Source organism: Abrus precatorius, unplaced genomic scaffold (genome assembly GCF_003935025.1).
Source record: "Abrus precatorius isolate BTA unplaced genomic scaffold, Abrus_2018 Scaffold3, whole genome shotgun sequence".
Lineage (NCBI taxonomy): Eukaryota > Viridiplantae > Streptophyta > Magnoliopsida > Fabales > Fabaceae > Abrus > Abrus precatorius.
This window is the reverse complement of record NW_020874373.1, coordinates 17144286-17164124: the sequence shown is the minus strand read 5'-3', so window position 1 is coordinate 17164124 and position 19839 is coordinate 17144286. Positions and strand designations below refer to the sequence as shown.

Sequence of the window (19839 nt, the reverse complement as noted above, 5' to 3'; positions counted from 1 at the left end):
TTCCACTATAGAATAGCAGGCCTCAGAATTTTCTAATCACAAGCCTATTAATATTCAAATTCCAAATGAGATATTAGGATATTATTTTATAAAAACTAAAATAAAATAAATAGAAATTTTTAAAAATGTCATCCGTAAAAAAAACTCAAAATATATTATGTTTTTATACTACATAATTGCACTAGGTTAGAGCAATTTAAAATTTATATACAAGTGACACCAACCTAGTGCACTTATACTTAATTATGGTAGGGGGACATACTACTATTGAGCACGTGCTTGAGTGTAACTGTAACTTATGTGTTAATGCCAAAATTATGGCAGGCTGGTATGATTTATAGTCAAGCATGGGCATGCTTAGCACCAGCACATCTCGTGCTCGACCAAAGGTTGAACATAAATCGCTATAAATTTATATGACTTAGGTTATAATATCTATTATATAAGTAAGTGAGTATATTTATTTGTTATTATATAAAGTAAAAAATTTGCAAAATAGTTGTAATATTAGAAGAAATATGACTAGAAGTTGTTATATATTAGTTCACTATAATGACAAAGTTACAAATATCACAGAAAGAGTTATTTTCAGTAGTGTTTTACTAATTTGCATAGTTATCTGTTCAACCATCAATTATTTATAGTTGCAAAACAATATATTGTAGCAATTAGGGCATGAAAATAATAGATTGGTCATGGAGATGTTATACAAGTTACCGGTAGCATTGGACAAGGCCTGATCAAATATACAAGTTATCCAATTTACAATGATAATGATGTGAGTATAATGTTTAATTTTCAAGCCCAATTAAGAGAGATTTGCATAATGAAAATATTTATAAGTTTGCAAGAATGTCAATTCAACTTAGGAGGTTCTAATCCCAAAGATTTAGTTGTTAGGACGTCATGCTCTTTAATTGATCATATTGACATAAATAATTATGAATGACAAAGAGGAAATATTGGCTAGTCAAAGCTTGCATAACTTTGTGAACTATTGGATGGTTAGCTTATTACTAGTTTTGACTTTTTAAATTTGATTAAACACACGGAAGATGTGGAAGAAGAACAATTTGATGGCCTTGTACCAAATGAAAGTGATGAAGGATTTGATAAGGAGATAGATGTTACAAGAAGATAGATGATATTAGTTAGATACAATAGTTCATGTCACAGTCTCAACGACAACCTAGTCACTATTTAACATTGAATTTGGATGCAATGAATCCCAGTAGTGTTGATGAGTTCTTAAGAAAAATAAGTGGAATTGTTAGTTTGGATGGATGAATAGAGGTAGAAGTCAAACAATTGTTCAAGTATAAGAAAGCTGTTTTATTTGTAATCAAGAGTTACAATATTCAAAGATTAAATGAATATAAAGTTTGAGTCAAATCATATAAATGCTATGGTAAATGTGTGAAGTTTGGCAGCAGATGCAATTGGAGTATTTGTGTTACTTATTGTCATAAAATTTCAATATGCGAAGTTTGGAAGTATAATAGACCACACGCATGTGTGTTTGTTTCAACTCTAGAAGGCTATCGGCAATTAAATAATGATGTTATATGTGCAATATTGTCAATAGTGTAATCTAATCCAACAATATCCATTAAAGTATTGCAAAGTGTTGTGGAGTCAAGATTTAAATTTAAACTAAAGTATATGAAGGTATGATATGTGAAATGGAAGAAAATTGACAAGATTTATGGTAATTAGGAACTTTCTTACAATGAACTTTTGAGATGGTTTCTTGAACTATAGTCTTATACGTCTAGTTCATCTATTGACTCAACCATATTATGTTGGTAATATTGTTGATCCTAATTGTGTAATGTTTTTAGCCTTTTGGTTTTGGATATTCTGTAAGAGACATTTAAATATTGCAAACCATTTATTTCAATTGATAGCACACATTTGTATGGAAAGTATAGTGAAACACTATTAATGGTCATTGTCCAAGATGGTAACTCGAACATATTGCTTGTTGTATTTGCCGTAGTTCAGGGAGAGACTAGGGAATGTGATGCTTTTTTAGTAACCTTTGATAGTATGTCACTTTGGAAGAATAAATTTTTGTAATTTTTTTATAGACATAGGTCTATAAAAGCTAGTGTGAATGTAAAAGGTAGTGTGTGTCATCCATTAGTAGCATATCATGCATATTGTATTTGTCACATATCTTTAAACTTTGTGGTTTGGTTCAAGAGCAAAGATGACAAGATAAAGATGCTAGTAATATTACAATTATTTTGTTTTACATTATGCAACTATAAATAAATATACTCACTTACTTATCTATAGGGTGCCCTAATCTAAGTCACATAACTTAGAGTGACTTATGTTCAGCTTTTGATCAAGCACGAGATATACTTATATTAAATATAATTATACTTAACCATAAGTTGTAATAACTTGTTATGACTTATGCATTAATACATAAGTCACATTAATTTTGTGTTTGATACGACTTACATTCAAGCAGAATTGTACTCAATATCAACACACTTATGCTCGCTCGTGCGACTTATGTGTAAGTGTTGAATTATTTTAATTTGGTATGAATTATGTAATATATAAAAAAACATATTTTAGATATTTTTACAAAAGATAATATTTTTGAAAACTTCTATTTATTTTATTTTTAAAAAAAATTTGAGATGTTATGGTCCATTTTTTTACATTTACATTGCTTTTTTTTTAAATTAAAATTTTATTTTTTTAGAATTTTAAAAATTTTAAACATTTTCAAAATTTAATTTGAAAAATTAATTTGCATTGATTTTCAAAATTAATTACACCTTTGGAAAAAAAAAAATTTACGGAAGAGTTTCGTAATTAAAATTTGCAGAGGGTGTGTAAAAATGAATTTCCAGATATTTCTCTGTTCTTATTTTTCCGAAAACTAAGCCTTCCAAGCCCCGCCCCACATTTATTTATTTACTTGTTTATTAACACAAAAAGAATATTAAAAAAAAAGGAAAAAAATTATTGACACGCAAACAAACAAGAACTAGGCGTAGTTAGTTGGAGTTTGGATTTGATTTCAATTCCAATTACAATCTGATCAAACGTCATCTCTCTGTGTGTAGCACTTAGATTTTAGATCGTGTTTGTGTGTGGTGGAAGAGATGATAGCAATTCCCTATCTCACAGCCTTAACAACTTACTTCAGCTACGGTTTGCTCTTCGCCTTCGGTCAATTCAGAGATTTCTTCCGCAAATTCATCGATTGGTGCAGTTCCAACAATCTTCAGGTTCTCTTTCTTTTCCCCTTCTTCTCCATCCACCCCTTTCATTTCATTGTTAACCCTTCTTTCTCCCATGCAGGGTTACGCTCCGATCTGCTTAGGCCTCGAAGACTTTTATATCCGTCGATTATATCTCCGTATTCAGGTATTTTGTTTTCTCTTTTAATTTCTATATAATTCGTTACTAGCAGTGTTTGAAAAGGTTTTTCGATACTCCAAATTTTAATTTAATTTTATTTTTAAACGTTAATTTCATTTGGATTGCATTTATGAAGTGGTTGTTTGTTTGTTTCCGAATTTGTCTTTTGGCAGGACTGCTTTGGAAGACCGATATCAAGTGCTCCTGACGCTTGGTTTGATGTAGTGGAACGCTACTCGAATGATAATAATAAGACTCTAAAGTATAATTCTTATATTAATTTGAAATGCCTGAATTTTCTTTCTTTGGAACTGTTGCAGTTGTAATTTATGTGGCTCTCTCTTGTTGTTTCTTAATGCAGACGGACCAATAAGATAAGTAGATGTCTCAATTTGGGGTCTTACAACTATCTTGGATTTGCTGCGGCGGATGAATACTGTACGCCTCGAGTTGTTGAGACGTTGAACAAGTATTCGCCGAGCACGTGCAGCAGCCGGGTGGATGGGGGTTAAGTACATTATTTTGTGTGTTGGCAATTAAAACAGTTTGGTTGGTTATCTATCTATGCATGTGTTTGAAATGTGGCTTCTCTCATAGGCACTACTGCACTTCACAATGAGTTGGAGGAACAAGTTGCAAGCTTTGTTCGAAAGCCAGCTGCTATTGTTTTTGGTATGGGTTATGTGACTAACTCTGCTATTCTTCCAGTCCTGATGAGGAAGGTCTGTGATAATGGTTCAATGATTTTGCTTCAGTGAGATATGTAGATTGTATATTTTGCGTGATTAGTTATTGATATTTCTATATTTTTTACAGGGAAGCCTTATCATCAGTGATTCATTGAACCACAACTCAATTGTTAACGGTGCACGAGGATCTGGAGCAACTATTCGCGTTTTTCAACATAATAGTGAGTGTCTATGCCACATACTAAAATAAGATGAATTGGTTGTTAAGTAGTCATGTTTTCAGTTTCCAAATACCAAGGTTGTAGACTGTTAAAACCTATCTCCTGTTATTAAGAAAGGTCTTAGTTTCGGTTATTGGTTGGGAGATAATGTTGGCTACTGTTCTGCACTATATCATTTCCATTTTATATACAGTAAATGTATAAAATCACATGTTTTTGCATGTAATTTCTGCTGACATAGCATAAAAGGTATTACTGAACTAGTTTTTTATTTTAGTTGAGTAGAAGCGCTCGCAACACACTTCATGGCATACTCTTTCCAACACACTTCTTATTATCGGGAGAAATTCGTGTGGGACCCACTAAATGATGTGGGTCTCATCCCTTATTTAACAAGTAACATTTGTTATTTAACATGATCCACATGAATTCCACTCAATAGTAGAGTGTATTGCTAGTCCTCTAGTTATGTCTATGTGGATTTTGAACGCTTGTCTCTTTAGTTATGTCTATTTTTTTAACTTAGCTATTAGGTTGAAGTTTTGCCTTTGTCTATTTTCTGTTCTTGTGTTAATATTATGGTGCGTAGAATCTTCATAGCATTGTTTATTTGCTTTCTCTTTGCTATGTTACCTGCAGCACCACCACATCTTGAAGAAGTTTTAAGAGAACAAATTGCAGAGGGACAGCCAAGGACCCATAGGCCATGGAAGAAAATAATTGTTATTGTAGAAGGGATATACAGTATGGAAGGGGAGCTTTGCAAACTTCCAGAGATCATAGCTATATGCAAAAAATACAAGGTTGGTTAATATTGTAACCCCTATCTTCTGTACAAATCGTGCATTTCTTTTCTTTAGTACTTGTTTTCCACGTGCCTTGTTTTTTTAATATTTTGGGAAGGGGAGCTGTTGAAGTATTTCATCTCAGTTTAAGATCCATAGATTGCGATAAGTCTATAAGGAAAAAGAATCCTGTTACTATTATAAATGAACTGCTGTAACTGGTTTGTGTCCACAAAAATTGTCTGTGTTTAATGTGGATTCCGTTCAAACCGTCGAAATAGAAGGTGTTTCTTCATTTTGCTCCTTGCTTTCCCTTCCCTTGAAGGGAAATTTGGATTAATTTTTCATTATCAGATTTTATTTGTAATTTTAATTTTGTATATGGTTACACTCCGTACACTTCCATTGATGTATAGGCATATACATATTTGGATGAAGCACACAGCATTGGAGCAGTGGGAAAAACAGGAAGAGGTGTTTGTGAGCTCTTAGGTGTGGATACTGCTGATATTGACATCATGATGGGGACATTCACCAAATCATTTGGATCATGTGGGGGTTACATTGCAGGATCTAAGGTATGCTGCATGTATATTTGAATATCGTATTCAAATTTAATGATTACAGGGTGTAGAATTAAGAGAGAGTGCATAGAGAGAGAGATAGATTAGTGTGCTGGAATTGGATGCTCTAAAATGTGTAGAGACCATTATATTTATAGGGATACATATGTAATGTACTCGGCCAAGCCCGTTAGTGTAATACTAACGTAAACCTTAATCCTATTACGTTTATTATAACTATTTATAAAACTCTCCCTTAAGCTGGATGGAACATAGATATTATTAATCATGCCCAACTTGTTACAAATATAATTGCTACGTGTCCCATTTAAAGCCTTTGTAAACACATCTGCTAGTTGATCGCTTGTCCTAACATGAGAGATGGATGGATGTTTTTGTTGAACTTTTTCGCAAATAAAGTGATAGTCTATCTCAATATGTTTTGTCTGTTCATGAAAAACTGTATTTGAGGCAATGCGTATCACTGCCTGGTTATCACACCAAAGTTGCATATAGGCTTAATGCTACCAAATCCTATCTCTTCCAACATATGTTTCAACCACATTAACTCATAAGTAGTCTGAGCTATCGCTCTGTATGTTGATTTTGCACTCGATCTCGATACAATGTTTTGTTTCTTACTTTTTCACAAAATTAAATTACCTCCTAAGAACACAGAGTATTCGGTAGTAGATTTTCTGTCCATAAATCCTGCTCAATCAGTATCAGAAAATGCCTCTATCTGTGCATGTCCATGATCTTTGTACACAATTTCTTTTCCTGGTGCTTTCTTCAAATACTTCACAATGTGGATTAGTGCTTTCCAATGAGTATCTGTCAGAGATGACATAAACTGGCTAACAACATGCACTGGAAAAGCAATATTCAGCCTTGTGACAGTCAAGTAATTTAGCTTACCTACTAATCTTTGGTATTTCTGTGGATATGCAAAAAGAACTTCATCTGTTATCAGTTTCACTCCTGGCTCTATAGGTGTCTTACATGGTTTAGCTCATTTTAGTCCAGTCTCAGTAATTAAGTCTAAGACATATTTTCTCTGTGAAAGGAAGATTCCTTACTTGAAGTGCATGACTTCAATACCCAAAAAGTATTTCAGAATTTGTAAGTTTTGTGTGTGAAACTTGTTTGAAGAAATTTCTTTAGGTTGCTGATTCCTTTTTTGTCACTACCTGTAATAACAATATCACCAACATAAACAAGTAAAATACAACCATGGTTAGTTTGTTTGTAAAACATTGTATGATCACTTTCACTTCTCACTAATCCAAATTCCAGAATCATGTCATTGAATCTCCTAAACTATGCTCTAGGTGATTGTTTCAAGCTATGAAGCCTAGATACTTCAAACGACACTGATACGATACGAATACGGGGATACGGAAAAAATTTAAATTTCAAGATACGATATGACTTAGATACTTTAACATGAATTTAAAGAAATAATATTTATAAAGAGATATTGATAATTAATTTATAGTAATGTGTTACATTCACATATTAATGATCACATTTTACAAAAAAAGATACATACGATCATATCTTTCCCTTATCTATGAACATATAAAAAATTACATACTTTACCCCCTATTCAAGTTAGAATTCTACAAAAGAAATGTTAGTTCTATCCAAAAGAAATATAGAACTATCATAAAAAGAATGTTCTGCTTTTATACTATTTAATTCTAACATTGTCACACATTTCCTCCATCCCCATCGTCTACAAAAAGCATAACTTTTAAGTCTGGTTCATCAAGAGATAATTCAGCCAATTCAAGAAATCCAGCACCATTATCAAGTGGATCATGTACATCTCCACTAATATCCCACATCCTTGTCTCTCCTTTAGTATACTTTTCTTCTTTCCTAGACAAAAGAAGAAGGTTGGAATGCACATAAACCAACTCCTTAGCTCTTTTTGGATCCATTTTGTTTCTCTTCAAAGAATGAATGAATGAGTACTGCTGCAATTCCTCTCACAACAAGATGAGGAACAAGGCTGTACAAGAAGCTTTAAGGCAAGCTTTTGAAGTAAAAGGGCAGAAGATCCATGCATTGCCCACCAAGATTTTGGGTCTAATATCCACCTATCTTCAATCAAATCAAAAGAAGCAAAGTCACAGGCACAAGATGAGAAATTCGAGAATTCAACAAAAACATTTTTTCTTTTCTCAGCATTAGAAAAATATCTCTTCAAACATTTGTTCTTTTCTCTCAAAACTTCATCATCTTGATGTGGAGGAACTCTATTTGGAGCTTCCCTAAGCCATTCTTCACTATAATACCTACATATGATTAAAAAATTTGTTATAGTATGATTTTTATTTTTCAAGAGATATTAACTAAGTTGAAATTTACCTTGGGTTCAATGAATGAGTCAAACAATAAAGTGGAGTACAACTCTTGCTCCACCTAAAATTCAGTATACTATAAACCACATCATAAAAATTAGAAACTTCATTTGTTTCCTTTTCCTCATGCCTATATATGATTGTCTTCACTTTTTCTATTATGGAATCCCACATTTTATAAACCAAATGAAGAGTAGAAGCATCTCTGTCACATTTTCTAAGCATGATATATATAGGATCCATGAAAGAAAGAATATATTCTAATTTATCCCACCATATATCATTTAAAATAAGTTCTTTCACATGGGCAGCTTTACCAACATCATCTTCTCTTAAACTATTTCATTGGTCATTGATGATCATATTTTGCAAAGCATGTTTCAATAACTTCAATCTTTTTAGCATGACAATCATTGATACAAAACGGGTTTCAGCAACAAAAAGCAATTTAAGAGATGAAAACTCATTAAAAATAGCCAATCTCATAGAGTGAGTCATTATGAAAGTCTTGATAAAAGATGCATCATCAACTAGGAGAGTAGTCCAATGACACTCATTGCAAAAATTTTCATTTCCATCAATATTTCTAGCTGCACATATGTTTTTCAATGCTAAATTCAAAGTATGAACAACACAAGGGGTCCAAAACACATGATGAAACTCAGCTTCAATTAACATCCCAGCTGCCTTACAAATAGGAGCATTATCTGTTATGATTTAGACAACATTTTTTTGCCCTACTTCATCATTTTACATCCTTTATTATGCTGGCCATGTAATGTTTATCCTTGTACTCCTTAGAACCATCAATAGCCTTTAAAAATATTGCCCCTCCTTCACTTACAGCCATAAAATTTATCAATGGCCTTCTTTGAACATCTGTCCATCCATCAGAAACTAATGTAACTCCTTTTATAAGCCATAAAGATTTTATAGGTTGGAGCAATCTTTCAATATGAGATCTCTCTTGTTGTAAATGACTAGTTCTTAAAGCATTATAACTAGGAGGAAGGAAATCACTAAGGTTATGGTTTGCAGCTAATGAATAAGAGCTAACATAGTAAGGATTTCTAGCAAGATGAAATGATAAGCCAGCTGAACAAAACATTCTTGCTATCTCTGCCCTAAGTTGATTTCTTTCATTCACATTGAAAGCCCTTTCTAGTATACCACTTCCTATTTTTTTCCTTTTCTAGGATAAGATTGCTGGAGCTGCTGAAGGTAGTTGGATAGTTTTGGGCTTAATTTTATTCTCAACTTCTTCACAAATTCTCTTCAAATTAGCCAAGTATTCAGGAGGGATCTTAGGACTAGGGATAGAAACAGGACAGACCAGGCCAGTCTTTATTTTAAACAGACTTAACCTGTAGCATAATTATTAGGCTTGAGTTTACTTGTTAAAGGCTTTATTTTCAGCATGACTTGACCTGAAGTCAGTTACAATTTTTTTTAATATTAATAAAAATATAAATATTTTATTATTAAATTAGTTTACATATTTTTTTAATTTTCATCTATGTTATTAATAATTATTAAATAATTATAATAATATTTATATAACTTTATAAATAATTTTTAAAATATTATTTAAACATTAATTATAAATATTTTATATTAATAAAAATTATATTTATATTTTCTTGATTTATTTTTTACAAATTATTTAAATATTAAAAGATTTTAGTTTTATTTTAGAAGCATATTTTGTTTGTTTAAAGACATCTTATATTCAACAAATAAAGTTATAGTGAACACATAAAATTGATCATAAAAATAACATTCATACAATTTGTTGAATTAATTAACAAATATATATTATGTTTTAAAAATAAAATAAATTTAAACTTAATGCAATATATATATATATATAATGACAATAATAATAACTATTAAATTTAAAAAATAATTACAAAATATTTAACATTAATTTTTTATTTTAAATTAACAAATAAACATAAAATTAATTACACTATAACATTAATGTAATATAGAAAATATTACTGATACAATAAATAAAAACACGTACTTATATATTATATATAAATTGATAAATTAACTAATAATTTAATTAAAACATGTACTTATATATTACATATAAATTGATAAATTAACTAATAATTTAATTAATGTTAATTTAAAATAACATTAATTTGTTATTTTAAATTAACAAATAAATATAAAATTAATTACACTATAACATTAATATAATATAAAAAATATTACTGATACAATAAATTAAAACACGTGCTTATATATTACATGTAAATTGATAAATTAACTAATAATTTAATTAAAACACTTGCAAATTACAAAAATATATATTATTATATAATTTATATATATATATATATATATATATATATACACACACACACACACACTAATATATATTATAATAATTGAATATTAATAATAATAAAATTAAAATATAAAAAATATATTAATAGAGCATTAATATTTATTTTTAAATTTTAATTCATTTAGTTTTAACTGTGTTTTATTTCTGTTCAAAGACTTAGACGTTCTTCAACTTATTTAAATGTAACAAGTTTAATAATTTATGATTAAATAAATTTATTTTTTAAACATGTGTAATTGTGTATAAATATTTTTAGTTTTGAATATAATATAAATTAATTATTTAAAATTTGACATATTTATATTTAGGTGTGGCTGTGTGCAATGAATCTGGTATCTAAATTTTTTTTACAGGTACTTTGGTCAAAAAATTTATACCAGTAAAGATAAAATACGTAGTAAGTTATAAAAAGTATATATTATTATACATAATTTATTTAAAATTATATTATTTACGATATGGTCCTATTATATATATATATATTGTGTATTGAATTTTTTTATTTTATTTTCTATCTTTTTTTATAAAATTTTAGTTTTGAATAAAATATAATTCATATTTAAATAATTTCTATTTATTATAAAGAAAAAGAATTAAACATAATATATTAATATAATAATTAAATAATTAAATTAATAATAAAAAATTAAGTGTATAAAAAATATATTAATATAATTTTATTATTTTATTTTTAAATTTTATGTCGTTTAGTTTTGGTTGGTCTTATTTCTGTTTAAAGACTTAATTATTCTTTAATTTGTTTAAATATTGCAAATATGATAATTTATTATTAAATAAATTTATTATTTAAAAAGTGTAATCGTGTATAAATATTTTTAATTTTTAATAGAATATAATTTTTGTTTATTATAATTATAAAAAAATTATAACATAATATATTAATTTAATAAAAATAGAATTAAGAATATAAAAAATATATTATTAAATAAATTTATTACTTAAATATATTTTGACAGCTTTATTTTTAAATTATGATATATATATATATATATATATACAGACCGGTCTATTAGGCTTAATAAACAGCTCAAACCCGAAACCCTAAACTTAAACTAGTCTTAGAGAAAGCCTAAGTCTTGTTTGTTTATTAAAAATGTCAAGCCAGCGCCTCTTTCCATTCCTACTTAGGATAAAGAGCAACACCAACACCGGATATTTTAAGTAAATGTGCTTTCACTCTTGAGTATGAACTTTTGACCACTTTGTCACAAAAATTACAACTCCATAGCTTGTTGCCCCCTCCATCTCCTAGCTTATCTTTTATAGTGACAAATGTCCAAAGTGAAGCATGATTATCTTAAGTTCTAATGAATCAAAGTTACTTGAAATTCTAAAATTAGAGTCAAAATCAAAACTTATTTTTTGTCATCAAACACAGTTGTTGAAAATACAAAAATAATATTTTTACTTAATTGCTGTAAAATTAATAGAAAAGAAGAAATTTGTGAGATTTTATCACTACATAGATGATAACATGCGATTAATTAAATATGCAGTGGTAAAAACATCATTAGCTTAAAAAGGTTTAGGAACTTTCATTTTAAACATTAAAGCACGAGCTACCTCCATAAGATAATGATTTTTACGTTCAGCTACTCCATTTTGTTGTAGGATAACAATACAAGAGGATTGATGAAGTATGCTATGGTTATTAATAAAATTAATGAAAAATACAGAAAAATATTCTTTAGCATTATCACTTCTAAGAATACGCACACAAGTATTAGATTGAATTTTAGTTTTAGCACATAAATTACAAAGTAAAAAAGACTTTAGATTTGAATTTCATAAACAATAGCCATGTTACACGAAAATAATCATTTACAAAGGTAATAAAATATTTAAAACTAGATTTAGAAGTAACTGTACAAGGGCACGAAACATTAGAATGAAAAATTTCAAAGGGGGCATGAACCCTTTTATTTAAATAAGGTTAATAAACATTACGATGATGTTTAGCAAACTGACATGACTCACAATAAAAATGAGATTATATACTAGGACATAATTTTCTAAGAACTCCTAAAGACAAATGACCCAGACGACAATGAAGTTGGAAATGAGACACTTTTTCATTCCTAGAAGCAATAGAAGTTGGCGGAAGTTTTTCTTCTTTCAATAGATACAACCTATTAGATATCCTACCTCTACCAATAATCTTTTGTGTCACCAGATCTTGAAAAGCACAAGAATCAAAAAAGAATATTACTGAACAATTTAATGATAAAGTAATTTGGCTAATGGAAAAGAATGAGAATTGGGTAGACAAAAAGAGAAAAGGATACCTGAATCCCTAGTCATATGATCAGTAGTGCCAAAATCAATGACCCAATGCCTGGAAGAAGAGGAAAGACATGCAATAAGATTACTTTTTTGGACAAAAGTGGCTGTAGAGGATGTAGATGACTGTTGGAAAATCTGAGACTGAGTATGATGAATAAATTTCTCATCACTCATATGCATAGTACGTCCTTCTTTCTCTTGACTAGCTGTATTAGGCTGAGACACCGAGTTAGCAAAGCGGGAATTATCTTGTGAGTGAAAAAATGACTGATTTTGTGGAGGATGAATGTACTGATTCCGATAATGGCCAAATTCGCCATAGTTGTAGCACTGTACAATACCACGACCTTTACTACGCCTACGGCCACGACTACCTCTACCACCTCTATCACCACTGTGACCACCACGGTGATTGTATTGGGCTGCCAAGGCAGAATGGTCAGGAGACTCATTTTTTGTAGTGCTTTTGAGTTCCTCAAAGGAAGACTGTATAACTTTGGAAAAGATATTGGCAAGATTATCAACCTGCTTGATAAAATCTAAGACCGAACTACCTCATATTTCGGATCAAGTCTAGAAAGCTAACTCAAAGCCATGAGTTTCTTTTGTTGTACTATCATCTTGTCAATGGTTTTGCAAGCTAAAAGGATTATATCTCCTCAGTATGTTTCTTAAACTCTAAAAAATAGTCCATTAGCTTTCGCTTATTTTGTTTGGGTCGATAAATTTCCTGCAAGAGAGCATACAGAAAAATAATTGCAAGAAATCCCACAACTCCTTCACGGTTTTGCAATGGGTAATAATCGCTTGTATTTGTCTATCAACAGAGTTTACTAGCAGCACAAGGATCTTTTTGTCGTGTATTGTCCATGTGTCAATATCCTTAGGATTGACAGGTGCTGTTTCAGTCAAATGATTATCCTTTCCCTTTCCACTCAGGTTAATCTCAACCAAATACTTTCACTCCATATAGTTCGTACAGTCTCCATCCAGCTTAACATCGGTAAGTTTGGATAGAGATACAATCTCCGTAATAGCTCCCTTGTGCTGCGCATCCTGGCTATCATGTTTAGACATTTTATATCCACAAATAGTGATGGAACTGTCTGGGTTTTGTCTCAATGGCTAGAAAGAAACGCCGCATTCAAACTGTAAACATCGAATTACTGCATATTTTGGACATTGGAAAAAGTTTTTTATCCCCACAACAGCCATGGTCGGTCTTTTTTGAAGCTGCTGTTTTTTTGTTTTTTGTGGTGGCGGCGACGGTAGCGGTAGTGTGCGACTAAGGAGGAACCCTAGAAGGCTCTCTGATACCACTGTTGGGTTGAGTTTTTTTTAGGTAAGGAGCCTTACAATGAGTAAGACACAACAATACAACCCCAAAACCTTAAGGCTATGAGTACATGGGTCCAACACTCCCTCTCAAGTGTGAACCTATTTATTCATATCGGCTCCCTCCACAGGGAAAGTTTTTCTTCATCATGAGTATTCATAGTCTACACCACGTGGGCTGTCGTCCACTTAACGACACTTTTTGGGCTCTAAACCCTCCACACATGGATCATTTAGTGTCATCGTTTCCTTTACGGTGCACTTTTTACATTGACCATAAGTCCATACCGTCGACTCACTCGATCGCGGTTCAACTACTCATCTGAGCAAGTCACCTAAATTGACTAAGACCATTGTTGAATTAAGAGAGAGAGAGAGCATAGAGAGCGACAGATTAGTGTGCTGGAATTGGATGCTCTACAATGTGTAAGACTCATATTTATAAGGATACATATATAACTTTACTGAACTCACGGTTCATCTACTCATCTGAGCTGGTCATCTAAATCGACTAAGCTCTAGTACCATTGTTGAATTAAGAGAGAGAGAGTATAGAGAGAGACAAATTAGTGTGCTGGAATTGGATGCTCTACAATGTGTAAAGACCTTATATTTATAAGGATACATATGTAACCCTATTGGGCCAAGCCCGTTATTATAATATTAACATAAACCCTAATCCTAATAAGTCTATTATAGCTATTCATAACACAGGGCAAGTAGTATGTTGCGAAAATGGTACAAAGAGAGGTTGAAATCTTTTCTGATTGATCATGAGCCTTACTGGTTTCTCCTTTAAATTTAAAATCAGGAAGAGATTACATATTGCTTTCATTGTGCTTTATTTATTAGTGGCGTAATGTTGTTGCAATAGTTTGCTTTGAAGGGCAATGAGGGGCTTGGCATAAAATTTGCACCAATGTATGTTGCATCCTTTGTGAACAATATGAGCAATGTGAATAAGCACACTTTAGAAAACCTAAGGTAAATAAACTGTCTCTCCTCTGACACTTTAGAAACCTTTATACCAGCAACCTCTGGCCTAGACCTGGAGCCCGTGAAACATCCACTTAGCACTGACAAGTCCTATTGATTACTGTTTCTCATCTTCTATTTGTCTTCTTCCCTTCGCTGTTATCTCATTCCTTTGAATGGTAAGGCTGGCAATCATTGTCTACACTAGTTAAGTGACTCCTCTGACTGTAGCTTTTTTGACTGGTGGCAGTTAGCCCCTAGTGGCCTGAAATTCTGGCCCACATCAAGAAAATGCAGTGTTTTAACTTGAGCCTTGACTGGTGTTTTTGAGGATATTTTGAATTAAGGAGAGTTGAGACATTAACACTGCTATATTTTAGGTGTGAATGAGATTTTCATGTGTTTTATTTATATAATATTTTTAGTGTAGGTTAAATTAATATATCTATTGTGTGTTTGGATTGAGTTTAATTTGAGAGAAAAAACTTTTTCCAGAGCAAAACCTGTATTTTAAAATGTTGACATGTTTGCTAAAATAATCGATGTTGTCCAGCACATTGTAACGCACAATTAGTGACAAAATCATGAACCCTTGTTGCTAGTGTGCACTGTGCACCCTGAAATAACTATGATTGTATAAGAACAAACACCAACCAAGTTTTATCTCATTAGGTGATGTTGGCTACATAGGTCACATGATGCTATATAGTTCAACAAAAAGCCAAAATTTTTTTTTAGAAATATGGTTGTATGAGAAGAGAAAAATAAAAGGACCAATAGAAGTCAGACATAAGGGGGAAATTGGAAGTTCTAGTTTCATTGAACTGAAGTTATGATCATGGAGCTACTTCTAGAATACATTTTGTTTCTTATGTGGAAGTTCATTTTGTGGATTTGTGTTTCACATTTTCTCTATGAGGTTGGATCATTGAGTTATTGACTTTTATTAATAATATTATAATTTAAGCTTGCATTCCTTTGTTGAACTTTGGATCTACTGTCAGGAGCTTATCAAATACCTGAAGTTCACTTGTCCTGCTCATCTTTATGCAACTTCAATTTCACCACCGGCTGCACAGCAAATAATATCATCCATAAAAGTTATTCTGGGAGCGGATGGTTCCAATAGAGGTTTGGCTAGCACTTGTACTTTTCTTTGGCTTTCTCTTGCACCAATCATAAATGCATCCGATGCATATACTTTTCTTACTTTGCATTGAAGCAAAGTTGTTACCTTCTAGGTGCCAAGAAACTTGCACAAATTCGAGAAAACAGCAATTTTTTCAGGTTGGAACTGCAGAAGATGGGATTCGAGGTTCTTGGGGATAATGATTCTCCTGTAATGCCAATCATGCTTTACAACCCAGCCAAAATCCCTGCCTTCTCAAGGGAGTGTCTCAAGCAAAATGTGAGCCTGTCATAAACATTCAACTATATTTATACTTGTTAACTCGCTGTGTGTGTGTGTGTGAATGATCCTTTTTCAGATTGCTGTCGTGACGGTGGCATTTCCAGCGACACCACTATTACTTGCCAGAGCCCGTATATGCATATCTGCTTCTCATTCAAGGGAAGACCTTATCAAAGCCTTGGAGGTATATATTGACTTTCATTCAATATTAACGTCACAAAAAATACATCAATTAATTGATTCTGAATATCTCACCTTAGTGTAGTAGACTATTGGCTGCTTAGTTTTCTACTCCCATGTCACTGTGTGTCTGTACTTTGTCATAGCTATGAAAACAAAGCTTTTGTTAGACTGAGGTGACTCCCTTTGTATTAGATTTCAAGGATCAATGTGTTTTGTCATTTTACTTGCTGCAATATTTATCTTGCCAGATTTTGTTGGTGTTTGTTACTTACACCAGGTATATTCTGTGTTATGTTTTATTGGCATTGTTCTCCTTTCTTAGGTTATCAGCAGAGTTGGTGATCTCGTTGGTATAAAATACTTCCCTGCTGAATCATTGCAGCAGCAGGAAGAGGGAAAGACACTGAAGTTTGACTAAGAGAAGTTCTTGTCAAAAAGCATAAAGAAGAGCAAAAATTGATGATGATAATGGATTTATAAGAAGCATTTTTGTTTCAATTGTGGGTGGTAGGCTTCAGACTAACTGCCATGTGCATGTCTAGTAATCTTGTCGCTGTTTTTGTAAGTGTTAACTATACTTGGAGCTGCAGATATAATTATTTTTTGTCCAGAAACAGGTGAATATTTTGTCTCCTGTTAGAGGGAAGTCTATATAATCTTATATTTATCTGGTCGTATGATCATCTGTATAGATACGCCTGTAATTTTTTAGTAATTCATTGAAACCAAATCTTGGAATTTTTAATAAAATTGTAAAATTGAAGTTGAATATTTATTAGGGCGTAATGGGACTGTACCTGGAAGTGCATAGTCTGACTGGCTACTTGCTATTTTGCAAATTTTTATCCAATAGATTATCTTCCTGATTTTTATCATGGAATCACGTTTCTTCAAACTCTCACTTTCTCAGCATCCTAATGCTGTCTTGACTATTGGTTACATATACTTAAAGTCAGCCCTTTTGATCGAATCAACAACCATAAATGATGAAGGGAAGTAATGGTTGCACTCGTGTTTGGATTTGGATGGTTAGCTAAATTAAGAGGTTGCCTTGCCTATGTTAGAGGACTGAATCTACTCACTCTGCTCCTAACTGGATTACAACACGCGCACATACTAATTCCTTCAGAGAGAATTATTACACTGGGCTTCAACGAGGAACCAAACACTGTATTGTTAAAAAAACTGCTATTTTTCAATTGCAAGATGATTATTTATAAGTTTTTCCTGCATTCTTTAAGGACAATTCTTGCGTTACAACGTTTTTCAATTACACTTGTTCACTTAACCTACCATACAAATAACGGAATTATACTAATCTACTATAACGGTCTCTGTATGAATGAGCATATACAAATTGTAGTATACCATCACGCTAACAAATTGAAACTTGTTTTTTGCTAATCGGCAAATTCTGTTTATTATGAACAAGAGTTGAGTGTTTACACGTGTTAACTAAATGAATTCATTGTTCCTGCTTTGCTATCGTTATTTCAGTATTAGCTTGGATGGTGATATTTTCAGGTGAGTTGACGTACCTAGGATCCTTGTGCTTCTCTATATAGGCATTAGTTTCGTAAGTTTAGTTTCTAATCATAATATTGTTAGCTACTGGGTTTAATATCGTGTAATAGGAGTTGTTTGATGGGATTGGACATTTTTAGGTGGCTAAACCCTTCGATAATAGAGGGTTAGACACAATTTATGCTGATTAATGAGAGAGATCTTATTGACGCATGCTTATTTGCATTACTGAATGGTATATGTCATTTGGTCAAGTCGGAGTGATCCTGCCCGAGGTGAGGATAGTTGCTTGATCAGTTGCTCCTCAGCTTGGTGCTTTGGTTGAGCAACGGTGCAGGTACTTACTGTAGTCATTTATATGACACCAAATCAGTTACTCTCCAACTTAGTGCGGTAGTTAAGCAAAGGTACACTCGATCACATTTTGTAATGATCTTTAGATATTTTTCAACCCGAAGATGTATGCCATCTGAATTTGGATCCTTAATATCAAAAGGGCCTTATTATCATTTTTCTAATATTTTTTTAGATTTTTGAGCTGCAAAATTATTGATCAAAGTTCTATAATTAAGTAATTCTGACTTTCACTCTCAATAGATAGTATAACTAATCCTTTTAATCTATTTTATAATACTGTTGATTTGAGATAAGATTTAAGTACTTTTAATTTTAAAAGAATTCTTTAAGCAGTAGCAGCTTTTATAGTTATTGTAAATAATATTATATAAATAATAAATTTGGAAAAGAATCTATTTTAGAAAATATATTAAAACTGCAATTATATAGTAAAACAAAATATACCATTAAGAGCATCGACGAAACTTGATAATTAATAGCTTGCAAGTTGCAACAATCACATTTTTTAGTTGATTAATTTTACAAATTGCTATCATCAAATTAAGTAATATTAATGTTGTGCAACTTTTTTTTTCTAAGAATGGAAAAAAGGTACCAAACACTAGAAAGAGTTAAGGAAAAATTAATAGCTAAAGATAGAAAAATTAAATGAGGCTCTTTATCACTTTGTAAAACATTATTAATATATTAAAATATTGAATAGTCCAATCAGTTAAAAATGCAAGGTCTAAGGGAACAGTCTTATTTGAATAATGGATTACCCGATCCTGCTTTAAGGTGACGCGTTTGGATTGCTGAAAAGTTATGAAATTCAGTAAATGAAATAAAATGATATTAGGTTTTATTGTAATAAATTGTATAAAATAAGATGGGATTGAATAAAATTCAGTCAAATCTATTAATTCCATCAAATAGTCCTTTTATTTTCTTCCAATTTGAGAGGTAAGGGATGAAACCTGTCCTTTTGTTTTTATTCCTTCATAAAAACACTCAAATAGTAAAATTATAATTTTATTCCATTTCATTCCCTTATTCTACTCAACATTATATATATTTAAATAACTAAAAATTTAAGTTACTACTCTCTAAACTTGTATTAAGACACATCCTAAATCTTGGCTTGAAGCATTACAAAACACTTCAAAAGGTCTGCTGATGTCAAGAAGAATTAATATTGGAAAGGTCGTCAACCTCTGCTTCAACTCAATGAAGCTTCGCTCGCATTCCTCCATTCATATGAAGGGTTGGTCTCAACGAGTTAACCATGTCAAAGGTGAAGTAATCTTTACAAATATCTCCATAAATCGCCAGTGAAAACCAGCTAAGCCCACAAAATTAAGAATCTCTACAGTTGTCCTTAGTCTTTCCCATTGTAGC

General features: G+C 31.5%; 1 protein-coding gene across 1 annotated transcript; it reads left to right on the top strand.

Moving 5' to 3' along the window:
* The first annotated feature begins 3001 nt into the window (after positions 1-3001).
* LOC113861454 (long chain base biosynthesis protein 2a-like) lies at positions 3002-17346 on the top strand. The gene is made up of 12 exons (XM_027494272.1): positions 3002-3254; positions 3328-3393; positions 3561-3649; positions 3749-3894; positions 3985-4109; positions 4204-4297; positions 4937-5100; positions 5499-5660; positions 15992-16118; positions 16229-16395; positions 16475-16582; positions 16904-17346. The coding sequence occupies exons 1-12, from the start codon at positions 3129-3131 to the stop codon at positions 16997-16999; spliced, it is 1470 nt and encodes a 489-aa protein (XP_027350073.1). The 5' UTR covers positions 3002-3128; the 3' UTR covers positions 17000-17346.
* The last annotated feature ends 2493 nt before the right edge of the window (positions 17347-19839 follow it).